The following is a 14,751-nucleotide window of genomic DNA, read 5'->3' as shown; positions in this document are numbered from 1 at the left end:
CAGCAACTGCTTAAGAGAAAATAATATAAGAAATGTGGAGATTACGTTCGGGTTTGCAGACGACTATACAAGGTCTTAAAGATCTGGCAAGACATAACATGTCTATGCAGTTTAGAAAAAAAAAGATGCAGACAGTAGGTTCAAGGCTGTAGCACATGTCCATGCAAGATGTTTCAAGAACTAACAAGATATAACATGTCTACACAAGTTCGTTCACCACGTGGTGTAAGGAGGATGCAGACTTTCAAAAGGCCTGACAAGATATAACGTGACTATATGCATGTTTGTTCACTGTTCAGACATTCAAGGTCATGATTTGCGAAAAAATGTTGAGTTGTCTTTCGTATATAAACCGTCACGCACATTGGGTTTTCTTCAGTGAGAATCTGAGTGTGAAGAGGTATGCCGCCCTCTGAGTACATGTTGAATCAACTAACTTTTCCCCCATGCGTTTTTTCAGTTTTCCGAGGAAAGCATGTCATCGATTTTGGAGAAACTCAACAAACTGAAAAAGTCGGGAGATGGAGAAATTCAAAAGATGAGTATGTTATCGAAGAATCAAAAATTTGATGTTCTGGATATTCGCAGAATTGAGACAATGTATGGAGACACTGTCTACGTAGAATTACTGACAGACAATGAGACCAAGGTGAAAGTCTACCTTCCAAGTAGATTCAAGCGACTTTCGGACGAAGACCTGGAAGAGATGAGACAGTTACCAAACCTCCAAATGGAGAAGAAGGATGGATACCGCAATGGCAAGAAGTTGGCGTATCCAGACATCATTTTCACTAATGGCAAGAAAAAGTAACTTCAGAAATCATGGTCACCTGTCACTTGTGTGCTCCACATGAGCGACAGTTCTGCGGAACACCGATAGGACTCCAAATTCATCTGGCAAACGTACACCAACTGGAGACACCATGCATCCCATTCTGTGAGACTTTATGCACACTTCGAAATTACACAAGACGCTTCGAGCTGCACTTGCATGACAGAGACGAGGTTGGACATGATGTGACAACGTTCTTTCATCTATACGGGCAGTATATTGGTAGTGTGTTGCGATACTTTGGTTTCCCATTACGTTTTTACATCCTTCTCAAAGCAGAACTTGGACGACATACAGTGGATGATGATGAGATACGACTTGATACACGATTCGTGCCTTCCAAGGTGAGGACAGTATGGTCAGAACTTGACATAGAACCCGCTATTATTCAGTCAGGCAGCGAAATTGCGCACAACTTGGAAAGTCTCGAAATCGAAGGCTCTGGTTTTTTTCCTCTTTCGTATTCTCACATGCATTGTCAATGCTGGACGACTACTGCCTGAACTAATCGGTTGTAGTGACTTTGAGCTGCCTGCAGAGTTGAAACGAAAGAATACGTCTCTACTGAATGTGGATTACGGTCTGCACGAGGGTGAGCAAAATATGTGTTTCGCATTTTCCGTGATAGCAGGATTGCATCCTGCTGATCGATTTCGAAGACCTAGAGCATCCTCGTATCGGTCATACTTATCTCAGTATGTGCTCCCAGAGTCATTTCCCATCGCGTATCCCAAAGATGTAGAAATGTTTGAAAAGCAAAATGGCATCACCATTAATGTCTATGCATATGAAAGGGAAGAGAAATTTGTCTACCCTATAAAAGTTGTGAACGAGGAATGCGAAAAACATGTGGATCTACTCATGATTGACTCTCATTTTGTGGTCATCACAAATTTCAATGGTTTGTTTCAAAAACGTGGACGTTTCCATTGCAAGCGATGTACCATGGGTTTCACTACACAAGCTGTCCTGAGTAATCATATAAACATGTGCAAACTTCAGAAAGTAAAGGCAAGACAGTTTATCCTAAGAAAGGAGACACTTTAGAGTTCGCTGGTGAGCGTCTTTTGGCTGAAGTACCTTTCTACTGTGTGTATGACTTTGAGAGTGTCCTGTCACCATGTCTTGATGGAGGAAATGTGTATGAAGACCATATCCCCTCCTCCTTCTGCCTCTTAGTTATACGAGCGTCAGATTCAAATGTTCTCCAGAAACACCTTTTTCGTAGACCAAATTGTGTTGCTGTGTTCATGAGTCTACATGACGAAATTTTGGAGTGGATACAGCAGATTGCACCTCTGGAAATGAGCGAAGAGAACGAACGCCAGCACGCCGCCGCCACCCACTGTAACTTTTGCAAAGAGTCGTTTGCAAAGAAACAGAAAGTTTGCGACCATGACCATGTAAGTGGAACGTTTCGACAATCCTTGTGTCAATCGTGCAACCTCAATTTCAGAACACCTCAGATGATTCCAATCATTGCTCACAATGCTAACTATGATATGAGTTTCCTTGTGTCTCATTTGCATTTGCTCAAAAAATCGAAAATAAGAGTGATTGCCAGCAGCTGTCAAAAATTCAAATCTATTGACGTTGGGTCCTTTAGATTCCTGGACAGTTTGAGTTTCCTAAATGCAGGTCTTGAAATGTTGGTGAAAAATCTGCGTGAGAAGGGGGTGGAAAACTTTCATTGTCTGCGACAGTTTTTCTCAAACGAAGAACACTTTGGACTTGTCGTTCGCAAGGGAGTCTTTTGCTACAGCCATATCACTGACTTCGATGTCTATGATGAGCCTTGTTTACCACCTCGCGAGAAATTCTTCAATACACTCAATGGAGTGGAAGTAAGTGAAGAAGACTACAACCATGCGCAGAATGTCTTCGAAAAATTCCAAATGACAAGTCTAGGCGAATATTCAGATTTGTACCTGCTCACTGACACACTGCTTTTAGCAGACGTGTTTCAAAACTTTCGCAAATGGACACTTGATGTGCACAAAATCGAGCCCCTGCATTTCGTATCTCTCCCAGGGTTAAGCATGTCCTGCGCACTAAAAATGAGTGAGATACAACTTGAACTCATTCACGACCCTGATGCATACCTGCTAATTGAGAATGGCTTGCGAGGAGGTGTAACACAATGCTCTCTTCGAAAAGCGACCACAAATATTCCGGGAACAGAGCAGTTTGATCCAACACAACCGACAAGAATAATTAACTACATTGACGTTAACGGTCTGTATGGATCAGTAATGCGAGAGTCGCTACCCTATGGAGGGTTTCAGTGGTTGACAAAGGAAGAAATTGAGAACCTAGACCTAACTCGCATTCCACATGATGCATCTATTGGTTACTTTCTCGAAGTGGATCTGTTGTATGATCAAGAAATTCATGATCGTCATAGTGATCTTCCAGTTGCACCAGAGAAAATGTCCATGCACTACGACCTATTGTCAGACTACCAGAAACAGTTGATGGAAAAGTTTGGGCTTCCGTCGAAAGCTATCGAGCCAAAGCTGCTGCTAACATTGTTCAACAAAGAGAAGTACTTTCTTCACTATCGCAATTTGCAGTTGTACATGCAATTGGGGTTGCAAGTCACAAAGGTTCACAGAGTTCTAAAATTCAACCAGAAACCTTTTCTTCGTGACTATGTGGATTTGAATCACGAACTGCGAAAAAATGCCACTAATACATTCGAGCGTCAGAAGAGTAAGTATATGATAAATGCTGTTTTCGGCAGATTTTGTATGCAAGTGAGGAAATTTGTAGACTGTCGCCTCACAGTGACGGACGAACAAGTTTTGAAACTCTTGCGTAAGCCAAACCTCAAACAGTTTCGAGCATTAAGTGCTCATGTAATCCTGTTTCAGTTCTCCCAGGCAGTGCTTCAGATGAAACAACCACTATACTTGGGTTTCACAATACTGGAACTCTCAAAGCTTAAGATGTTTGACTTCTATCACAATCATCTGATGCGTGTAGCTCCCGATACTAGACTGTTGTACATGGACACAGATTCCTATATAATATTGCTGAGCGATGAAAAGACACTGCTTGAACTAGCTGAAGATCACTTGGACAACTCAGCCTATGAGCAAGACAATCCTTTGTATTCGACGAAAAACAAAATGGTACTGGGCAAGTTTAAGAATGAAATGCCTCGTGATCATATACTTGGTTTTTGTTGCTTAAAACCCAAGCTATATGCACTAGATCTCTGTAGCAAGAAACAGTACAACCGTGCGAAAGGTGTAAAGCTGTGTGAAGCACGAAAACTTCACTTTTCCATGTACACAGATGCTCTTGAACATGGCACAATACACAGGGTTAAACAGAACCTCATCGTGCAGAAGGACAACGTAAACAAAAGCGTGACCGTGAGAAAAATAGCTCTCAACCCTCTGGACACAAAGCGATATATTTGCTCGGATGGAGTAGAGACATTACCTTTTGGTATGACAGTCTTGTGATTAGCTACTGTAATGAAAGGGTGGTGACTGCATCGTAGACTTTGTTATGGAGTTCACATGTTGAATAATAAAAAGGGAAGTCAATGCTTTTCTCAGGCAACACAAGTGACAAACCTTTTTTTTGTATCCCACAGGTACTTGTAATTGTAATTAAAAGTCCAGTGTCCCACAAATGGTTGTAGTTGTGTTATCCCTATTCTAATAATTGTATGCTTGATTTAGAGAGCGATGACTATAAGCAGCACCATCTTGAATTAATATTCCCGAAAAAAAAATGCTTTTTTGGAGTAATGCTCTCAACGTCCTTGTACTCGCACAAAAGTTTTGTATGTAGCTTATCTTGTAATATTGTTATAATGTTGTGCACGCATCTCAGAGTCTTAAAATGAAATTGTATACTTGATTTAGACAGCAGATGCCTGTAAGCAGCATGTCTTGTATTATTCTGAAAAAAGTAACTTTTGGAGCGATACTCTCAATGTTCTTGTACTCACACAAAACTTTTTACGTAGCTTATCTTGTAATATTGTTACAATGTTGTGTATCTCAGAGTCTGAATAATGCTTTATTGTATACCCTTTTGTTAGCATAAGTAAATAAAATCAGTTTGTTTGGAAAACAACAAACATGTTTTTTATTGATCTCTTAGAGCACACTGCAGCATGACAGCATCTTCCCTTTCTGGAATTGTTTACGCACAAGAGTTGGTATAAGTCTGTCGTTGAGCTTGAAATTTGTTGGTGAGAACCTTCGAGTACACTCTTGTAGTGGAAATCCACAACAGAGAAGTGCACCTACATAGAGGGATGAGAGTCCACAGGTTGCAGATTCATATCCCTGGAGTCGTTTTCGATTATAGTGAAACGATTTCGTGTGATCAATGAATGTGTAAAATTCCTTGTACACTGGAGGGGTACCTTAACTGTCGAAATAAGAGATGCTTCCATTCCCGGCAATATGACATAGTGTCCAGTGTTCTCCATGTGAAGATCTGGGAGCGGTGTTCACCACGTAAAGACCAGGCTGCGCAATTTCGTCACATGCAAATGTCCCACGGAAGCAAGACCTTGTGCAATGGTTGCGGGAAAACGTTGCATAGAACTCCCACTCTTCCATCTTCTCTAGACGAATTTCACTCGCCGGTCTTTGTTGATTTCCAGAACACGAGGTGTCTCCGATATAAAAAGTACAGTCACAGCTTCCGTAAGGTTTGCAGCAAATGTCAGTGTAAGGCGAACGTTGGCTTGCACTATTGGACTGAGTGAGTGCACCTCCACGTCTGGTGTGAGGTGGTAATAGAGCATAAATTTTTCTTTTTGATAGGCCTCTGGAGGTAGGGGGATGTCTTTGCGCTTCAGTTTGTGAAGCAAGTTCATGTAACCCTTTGTGTAAATATCCCGTGGAAAGTCAAAGTCATCCATGTACTGTTGACCACCAACATCGAGCACTGCTCTCTTTAGTTTAAAATGCTCCAGTTTGAAAGGGTTTCGCTGCAAGTTGCCCTGGTATGCAACACTTTTGACCATCAACATCGTCAATTTTGATGGAACTCTTTCACTGTAGAGGTCATCGAATATCGCCTGAGACTGGTTTGGTGCAATCGTTCTGTACTTAATTTCCAAACCTCGGAGGAGATACGAGGCAGGTGTCGTTTGAAGTCGTCGCTCAATACCGACAAGTACGCTGGGTGATACCTGCACACGTCGAAGGTAGAGGACAATGCGTGCAAACTCCACTGTATGTTTTTCATTCTCAGCGGGACCAGAGAGAAGTCTAAATTCGTCAGTCGTTTGCCTCAGCACAACCCTGAGATCGGTTCCATTAAGCAAAAATTTTTCCTGCTGGCAGATGTCACTGAAGATTGGTGCATAAAGATCACAGAGTGCAGATCCTTTAGTACGTTTGTAACGAGCAAACATCCCTTTTGCTTCAGCAGGCACGGCAAAATTTTCTGACTCTCCCACCGGATCTGGTTCGTATAACATTGCAGACAGTGTGTGAGTTTGAGTAACATTGTTTGCATTGGTAATGATATCCAGGTAGGAGCGATATGCATAGTGCTCGAAATTAGAAACCAGTGTCGAATTTAGATAAATATGCACATGTTGAAAGAGGGAAGAGGCAAAACTCTGAACGGGGATCACGTTGTCTGGTGTCACAGTCGTGCCTACCGTGGCGGATGCCACGTCCCCATTTTTGCGAACAATCTTGCATTGAATGTGTAAGAAACTCGACTGTAGATCGAAGAAGGCACCTCCAAGACTGGGAACATTATACTCAATCACACCACTCGATGTTGGTGCTGAAACAGGAAAGAACTCCACTTATTCTGACTTCTCCAAGGAAAAGTTGGTTGGAGGCAATGAAAAGAGCTCCAGTTGATTTGTTGTGCAGAGGCAGGAATTCTTGTGTACAATAGCAATGCTAGACATGTTTCTCAGGTGAAAAAGTCAACCTTTCTTCGTTTCTTCACCACTTTCACTGACCGGCCAACCCTCTTGCGTTTGCTTCTTTATTGCTTTTTCTTCCTTTTCCTTTAAGTTTGCGAAGCAAATCGTCATGGGTGGAGTGGATCGTGCGGCCAACACCTCTCTTTACAGCCTCTCCAAATGTTGTTCCTTGTTGAACTTCTTCAGCTATATGACGTCCCGTGTCGAGGAGTTTTCGTCCCACATATGGTGCCACTTGTTTAGTTAGTATAGGCATGAACTGCTGCACCAGGTCTGAGAAAAAGCCTGATCCAACTTGATAAAGCGGACCCGAATAATGTGGAAGATCACGCTTACCGCCACCAAAATGTGCGATGCAACAAGGTGGCTGCAATATATGCATTTTTTTTCTTTGACTTTCCTAAAGTGTAATGTGACCCCGACACGTCCTGAGCCTGCAATGAATGGAATGAAATCACCTATCTCGTTTGCCAACTCGATTTGAATGGTAGTTAATTCCTTTGCTACTACATATTTATAGTACAGGTTTGTAAAAGAATAAGAAATGACTTCGTTACGATTCTGTACCATGAATGGAAGTAGACGTAAAAGTGGCGCAGTTATATCTCCTACAGCTTCATTCCCGATGATGTCTGTGTAAACGAAGATGTAATTTTGTGCCGGGAAAAGACATATATCACGCTCTGCCACAGCAAAGTTGGAGAAAGTTGTTCTCGCTCCAAATCCCAGCATTAGAACTAAATATGGATGAAAGGTGGTGTAGCCATCGTTATGACGTTCCAGTTGACAGACGTTGTTGTAGGAATTGTAGAATAAAAGACGAGCGTTCTGTGGCAGCTGTAACTGTGTCCGATATGCATGATTTATTGCATCTACGAGATCCTGTCCTGAGCTGTAGTAGCCTTGTGGAATTTCATATTTTTTTGTGCGTGACTGATAAACAATTAGGGTGATTTCCTCTTCGGTATCCACTTGATACTTGAGTACCTTCACAGACCGACCTTTATCAATCTCCGAGCGGCCAATAATCTTCTGAGTAAAGCCAAGTTTAGCTGCCAGCGTGGAACTGAATTCCAAGCCAGCATTCAGTGGAAGCTGTATTTCATAATGACCAGTTGCACGTATTATTCGTGCCTGTGTCCTGTAATGCTTTGCGAGCAACTGCTTGATGGGTGGGAGAATGTTTTCTCCCGCCTGAAACTTGATCTTCTCCTTTGTAGTTGTAGCACCGAACATGCTTGTCTCTGTTATCTCATTAACACCATCTGTGACATTCTTGATTGCAAAAGGAATATTTACCTCTGTCAGGGCAACTTCCCACATACCATCTAGACTTATGGGTTGAGAGAGCTTAACACGAAACTTGCTCATCGTGTTATTGGGAAATTCATTAGTGGAAGCATTCGAGAGCAGATTTACATAAAACTGGCTCGCCATTTTCCTCCTTTCTGGTAAACGTTAAGTTGCACGCACTACTTTTATATGCAACTGGTGTGTCACTTGTTTTCTAAGTCGAGGAAAATCTCGAGAGATGTGGTTCGAGATAGTCACCCTGAAAGAGCTTCAGTTTTCCACTTCAGACGTTACACACACACCTTACAACAACAAAAACAATCACCAGATCCTCGCTGAAGATAATGTTATGCGAGAAAAGAAAAGCTGTTTGTTGCTCAAGTCGCAACAGACAGATACACGAGTCAAGATAATTGATACGAAAACTTGTTTTGCGAAAGGGGTACTTAAGCGAAGTTTTTTCCCGGCGACCACAATGTGGTATGATTTCCCTCAAGATTGGCAGGAGTTCTGAGGAGAACACTTTGTCAGCAAAGTGGTGCGTCCTACTGTCGTCTTCAAATCTTGTTACAGTCTCTATTCTTTTCAGTGATGTTGTGTGGATTGTGTCGTATATGCATGGATGCATGAGGCACAGCATATCGGAGGACTACATGGATGTATGAGGCACAGCCGTTCAGAGGACTACATTGATGCATGAAGCACAGCAGTTCAGAGTCCTTCACCACTAAAGGTCAGTCCGTTATAACTCTATATACTATGGTTGCGCGTGAGCATACATTGTGTGCCCTCCCGTAAAAGTTATTAACGATGTTTGTGTACGGTGTGTTCTTAGAAATATCATTATGTGACAGTTTGTGTGCTGCATTGTGTAGCAGATGTGACGCATCCTTACGTATGTGTCACTGTGTAGTAATTGCAATACTTTGTGTGTTGCAGGTGATGCAGTTCAAATTGATTCAAATAAAATATAAAAACGAGACATATGTTTGGTTATCAATCACTTGCATGAGCCGAGGCGGCGCCGGCGCGAGATTGGTCTGGGCTCTCTTGCTCTCAGCGTACTGCTAACAGCGTCTGGCTAGTTATGTCACTGCTAAATACGCACTGCTCCCAGGCAACGTCTGGAGAGCTCCCAGCGTCCTGCTAACAACGTCTGGCTAGCTATGTCATTTTGCTAACTACGTACTGGCTACCGTGTCCGCCCCCAGCGTAGAGCAACGTGTTGCTAGAATTACGTGATTGCTCCCAGCGTCTACTGCTCCCAGCGTCTGGCTGGCTATCTCAGTGCTAACTACGTACTGCATGCTCCCAGCGTCCTGCTAACAACGTCTGGCTAGGTATGTCATTGCTAACTACGCACTGCTCCCAGTGTAGAGCAACGTGTTGCTAGAATTACGTGATTGCTCCCAGCGTCTAGCTAGGTATCTCAATGCTAACTACGTACTGCTCCCAGTGTCTGTAGAGCTCCAAGTGTAGTGTCGCGTGTCGATATAGTTACGTCATAGCTCCGAAAGTACAGTTCTAGCACTACTACTCAAAAGTCGCCATGCCAGTACTGGACAGCTGTTTCGGCCTTGTTGGGCCTCATCAGCAGGCAGGCAATGTTTGAGTGGATGGCGTCAGAAGGTCACGTAACACGTGATTCCTCCCGTCAGGGTGAGATAACTCACTCACTGAAAGCCCAGTGCAAAGCCAGTGAAGTATAAAATGAAGAAAATAGCCGGAGCTCTTTGGCTGCACGTATAGCATATGTTTGTAACTCAAACGTTGCCATGCCAGTACTGGACAGCTGTTTCGGCCTTGTTGGGCCTCATCAACAGTACGCAGGCAGGCAACGTTTGAGTGGATGGCGTCAGAAGGTCACGTAACACGTGATTCCTCCCGTCAGGGTGAGATAACTCACTCACTGAAAGCCCAGTGCAAAGCCAGTGAAGTATAAAATGAAGAAAATAGCCGGAGCTCTTTGGCTGCACGTATAGCATATGTTTGTAACTCAAACGTCGCAATGCCAGTACTGGACAGCTGTTTCGGCCTTGTTGGGCCTCATCAACCGTACGCAGGCAGGCAGCGTTTGAGTGGATGGCGTCAGAAGGTCGCGTAACACGTGATTCCTCCCGTCAGGGTGAGATAACTCACTCACTGAAAGCCCAGTGCAAAGCCAGTGAAGTATAAAATGAAGAAAATATTTTCTTATATATATATACTTATATATATACTTGGTGAATGGGGTTCGGACGACCGCGAATATATGTAGCTGAAATGAAAATTGAAACACAGACTACGAAGGTACGGGAAGTAAGAAAAAAGGGATAATTTATTTACATTTAAGATACTTGGAATGCTAAAAGGGTTGTCGACGTTTCGACAGTGGCACTGTCTTCGTCAGGACTAAAAGGAAGCCACTGTCGAAACGTCGACAACCCTTTTAGCATTCCAAGTATCTTAAATGTAAATAAATTATCCCTTTTTTCTTACTTCCCGTATAGCTATACTATATATATATAGATAGGGGAGAAAAGACACCAGAGACTGAAGTAGGGAGTAGGGGAAGTTATTTATTAAGCTGGCATTTAAACTAAGGGTCTGGGGAAGTCTACGTTTCGGCGGAAGCTCCGCCTTCTTCGGGACTGAGACGAAAATCTATGTACAAGGTCTTTTAAAAGGTTACAAAAGTGTCGTCACAGTTGGTACAATTCCACTGCGAGGCAGTCGTCAGTGAGTCATGTTCTGGAAGATTCCGGAAGGTTCCTGGGTCATCGGCCGGGGAGATTACGTGTCAGAGTCTTGGGTCGCGCTCGTTGAAAACCTGTTGTCCGGGGTGTTCTTAGAGTCATTGTGTCCAACTGTAAAGAAAAGAAGAAAAGAGGCAGGGGGCACTCCGAGGACATACAGAAAAAAAGTTATCCGGATATGCTTCTTACAGTTGATAGCACTCCTTTATCCTCATTTATTAGAGATTGGAATTTGTAGATCAAGTACGATTCGCGTTGCTCTCTGAAGCGATCGGATGTGAAATTTGACTCTAAAATAAAAAGTGCGACGTTATTAATGGAATGACCGGGTCGACTAAAATGGCGAGAAACCGGGAGGCTACCTTTTTTCGAAACATCTGATCGGTGGTTATTGAATCGAATCCTGAATGAATTTTTACTTTGACCTACATATTGCGCGGAGCATGTTGTACATTGAATGATATAAATAATGTTACTGGAGTTACAGTCAAAGTCGCCATTGATTTTAAGGGAGAAGTCGGAGTTTGTACTCTTGACCGCTGCCGTGCTTTGCATTGATTTGCATATTTGGCATCTTTTACCATTGCATGGATGGCATCCCGCCGTAGGTGTTAATGGTTTGGGAACTTTGGAGTTGACTAGTCTATCTTGGAGGTTGCGGGCACGTCTGTAAGTAACTCGTGGCTTCTCGGCAAATATTTGTCGTGTCCGTTCAGATTGCAGAAGGATGCTATGGTGGCGGTGGAGGATACTGTTAATATTACCCGCGCCTGCACCAAAGGTAAGAACAAGGTTTACGCGGTCGCCCTTGGGTTCGTCGTTGCGTTTACCGAATAAGTTCCTCCGGTCTGTTTGTCGTGCTTTGGACAGGGCGTCTCTTACTAGACTGGGTGGAAAATTACGATTAACGAAGGTCTGCTCTAATTCCGCGAGGTTTTTGTTTAGAACATCGTCGTCCGAGCAGATCCTCCTGTATCGGACTGACTAACCGCCGGTGAGCGTAAATTTTCCCAACGAAATAGCGACATAACTCCCGAGACTGAAGCGTTCTTTAGGCTCCGTCAAGTATGCGATAAGAAAATACGCTACAATTCTCACCGCGCCGCACTCAAACTTTACAAAGAGCAAGAAAAAACTCCTAGAGGGTTGACCATTAAAGTGAACCCGACATTCCCCCTCGATGATAGACTTTCCCGTCAGTGGAATAACATCGTTCAAAATGCCTCTACTGCGCTAATAGATGTACTAATCTCTCATTGCGATGACTCTATTAACGAACTTTCTCGAGAAGCGAAAATCATCCACGATACGACGACATTATCCGACGCCCATCAAGAAGAATTGTCAAAATTTTGCAGGTCCCGTGAACAGCTCGTATCGAGAACTAAACACAAAAAGCTTGCCAGGGACGGAGTATGCTCACCTATTTTAGCTGATAATAATGAAACGCCTCCAGAAAGTATCTCGGTAAATAAACACCCGGTCACCTCTACTCAATTATTACTGCCCCAACTTCAACGTGATCATGATGGTGAATTGGACGGTGCGGCCTCTTCCGTCCAACAACGTGTAACTGTATCACAAAACGTTGTGAACTTGTCATCCCGCACCCTCACCGACTCAGAATTCTCACTTCTGAATCGGGGTCTGTCATTCTGCCCCAACAACGCTAAACTAAATGAATATCAACTCCATCTTGATTTGGACAATTTCGCAAGGCGTATGCGCCTAAAAGAATATTTTTTCGACAAACCTAACTCCAATCCGAATCCCTTTAAACCAACTTCTGATTTCACACCCGATGCCAACCGCGACAAAGCCCTGGATATGTACATCAAGGCTGTTCAAAGGGATGTACTTGACGCATACAACAATCCATCTAACCGCAAAACTAAACCAAATTTAACAGCAGCTGAGCAGCGCAGCCTCTCCGACTTACAGAACTGTGGCGATATCATTATCAAAAGGGCAGACAAGGGAGGGGCAATCGTAGTGATGGACAAACAGGACTACCTTAACGAGGGGTTCCGACAACTGGGCTGTAACACGTTCTATGAGCCGCTTGACAGTGATCCAACAGATAAGATAGCTGCCGAAATCACCAAAACCCTAAAATCCCTAAAAGCGCGTGAAATAATCGACTCCTGCCTATATGAATTTCTAGCCCCCCAAAACCCTAAACCAGGCAGGTTCTACATGTTACCGAAAATCCATAAACCAGGAAACCCAGGGCGACCTATAGTTTCCTCAATCGGCACCGCCACGGAGAAAATTTCTAGCTTCGTTGACCACCTCCTTAAAGATATACCTCCCCGATTACCCTCATATATTAAGGACACCAACCATTTCCTCGAAATACTTAGCAAATGTGAACCACCCAAAGCAAGCTTGTTGGTAACGCTAGACGTTACCTCCCTTTACACTAACATCCCACATGAGGATGGCGTGCTAGCAGCGAAGGCGGCGTATCCGAAGTACTCCGATCGCGCGGTTGACCCATCTGTATTACCAACTCTACTCAACTTGATCCTCAAAAATAATAACTTCGAATTTGACGGCCGCCACTATCTACAAATAAATGGCACAGCTATGGGAACCAAGATGGCACCAACGTACGCAAATATTTTCATGGGTGCACTAGAGGAAAAATTTCTAGCCGTGCGCGACAAAAAACCTAGTCTATACAAACGCTTCTTGGACGACATATTCATGGTTTGGCCACACTCCGAAGAAGATCTCACAGGATTTATTCGCGATTTCAACCTGGTACACCCCGCCATGAAGTTCACCCACTCCTTCTCGGCAACGACTGTTAATTTCCTAGATGTAAAAGTAACCTTAACCGAGAAGGGGTTTTCCACTGACCTGTACCGAAAGCCAACTGATGCTCAGCAGTACCTTTCCTTTAACAGTTGCCACCCGCGCCATACTAAACTCGCCATTCCTTATAGCCAGGCACTCCGATACAGGAGGATCTGCTCGGACGACGATGTTCTAAACAAAAACCTCGCGGAATTAGAGCAGACCTTCGTTAATCGTAATTTTCCACCCAGTCTAGTAAGAGACGCCCTGTCCAAAGCACGACAAACAGACCGGAGGAACTTATTCGGTAAACGCAACGACGAACCCAAGGGCGACCGCGTAAACCTTGTTCTTACCTTTGGTGCAGGCGCGGGTAATATTAACAGTATCCTCCACCGCCACCATAGCATCCTTCTGCAATCTGAACGGACACGACAAATATTTGCCGAGAAGCCACGAGTTACCTACAGACGTGCCCGCAACCTCCAAGATAGACTAGTCAACTCCAAAGTTCCCAAACCATTAACACCTACGGCGGGATGCCATCCATGCAATGATAAAAGATGCCAAATATGCAAATCAATGCAAAGCACGGCAGCGGTCAAGAGTACAAACTCCGACTTCTCCCTTAAAATCAATGGCGACTTTGACTGTAACTCCAGTAACATTATTTATATCATTCAATGTACAACATGCTCCGCGCAATATGTAGGTCAAAGTAAAAATTCATTCAGGATTCGATTCAATAACCACCGATCAGATGTTTCGAAAAAAGGTAGCCTCCCGGTTTCTCGCCATTTTAGTCGACCCGGTCATTCCATTAATAACGTCGCACTTTTTATTTTAGAGTCAAATTTCACATCCGATCGCTTCAGAGAGCAACGCGAATCGTACTTGATCTACAAATTCCAATCTCTAATAAATGAGGATAAAGGAGTGCTATCAACTGTAAGAAGCATATCCGGATAACTTTTTTTCTGTATGTCCTCGGAGTGCCCCCTGCCTCTTTTCTTCTTTTCTTTACAGTTGGACACAATGACTCTAAAAACACCCCGGACAACAGGTTTTCAACGAGCGCGACCCAAGACTCTGACACGTAATCTCCCCGGCCGATGACCCAGGAACCTTCCGGAATCTTCCAGAACATGACTCACTGACGACTGCCT

General features: G+C 43.6%; 1 protein-coding gene across 1 annotated transcript; it reads left to right on the top strand.

The window, feature by feature from the left end:
- The first annotated feature begins 598 nt into the window (after positions 1–598).
- On the top strand, positions 599–4,305 carry LOC135391324 (uncharacterized). Its single transcript, XM_064621563.1, has 5 exons — positions 599–807; positions 1,351–1,424; positions 1,542–1,733; positions 1,835–1,888; positions 2,471–4,305. The coding sequence occupies exons 1-5, from the start codon at positions 599–601 to the stop codon at positions 4,303–4,305; spliced, it is 2,364 nt and encodes a 787-aa protein (XP_064477633.1).
- Positions 4,306–14,751: the final 10,446 nt, after the last annotated feature.

Source organism: Ornithodoros turicata, chromosome 1 (genome assembly GCF_037126465.1).
Source record: "Ornithodoros turicata isolate Travis chromosome 1, ASM3712646v1, whole genome shotgun sequence".
NCBI classification, from domain to species: Eukaryota; Metazoa; Arthropoda; class Arachnida; order Ixodida; family Argasidae; genus Ornithodoros; species Ornithodoros turicata.
This window is presented reverse-complemented; position numbering and strand designations above follow the sequence as displayed.

Coding starts and splice junctions, on each gene's coding strand:
- LOC135391324 (XM_064621563.1), top strand. CDS start 599: ATGTATGGAGACACTGTCTACGTAGAATTACTGACAGACAATGAGACC. Junction 1,425..1,541: donor GGATTACGGTCTGCACGAGG/GTGAGCAAAATA, acceptor ATGTGCTCCCAG/AGTCATTTCCCATCGCGTAT. Junction 1,734..1,834: donor GGTCATCACAAATTTCAATG/GTTTGTTTCAAA, acceptor TGCAAACTTCAG/AAAGTAAAGGCAAGACAGTT.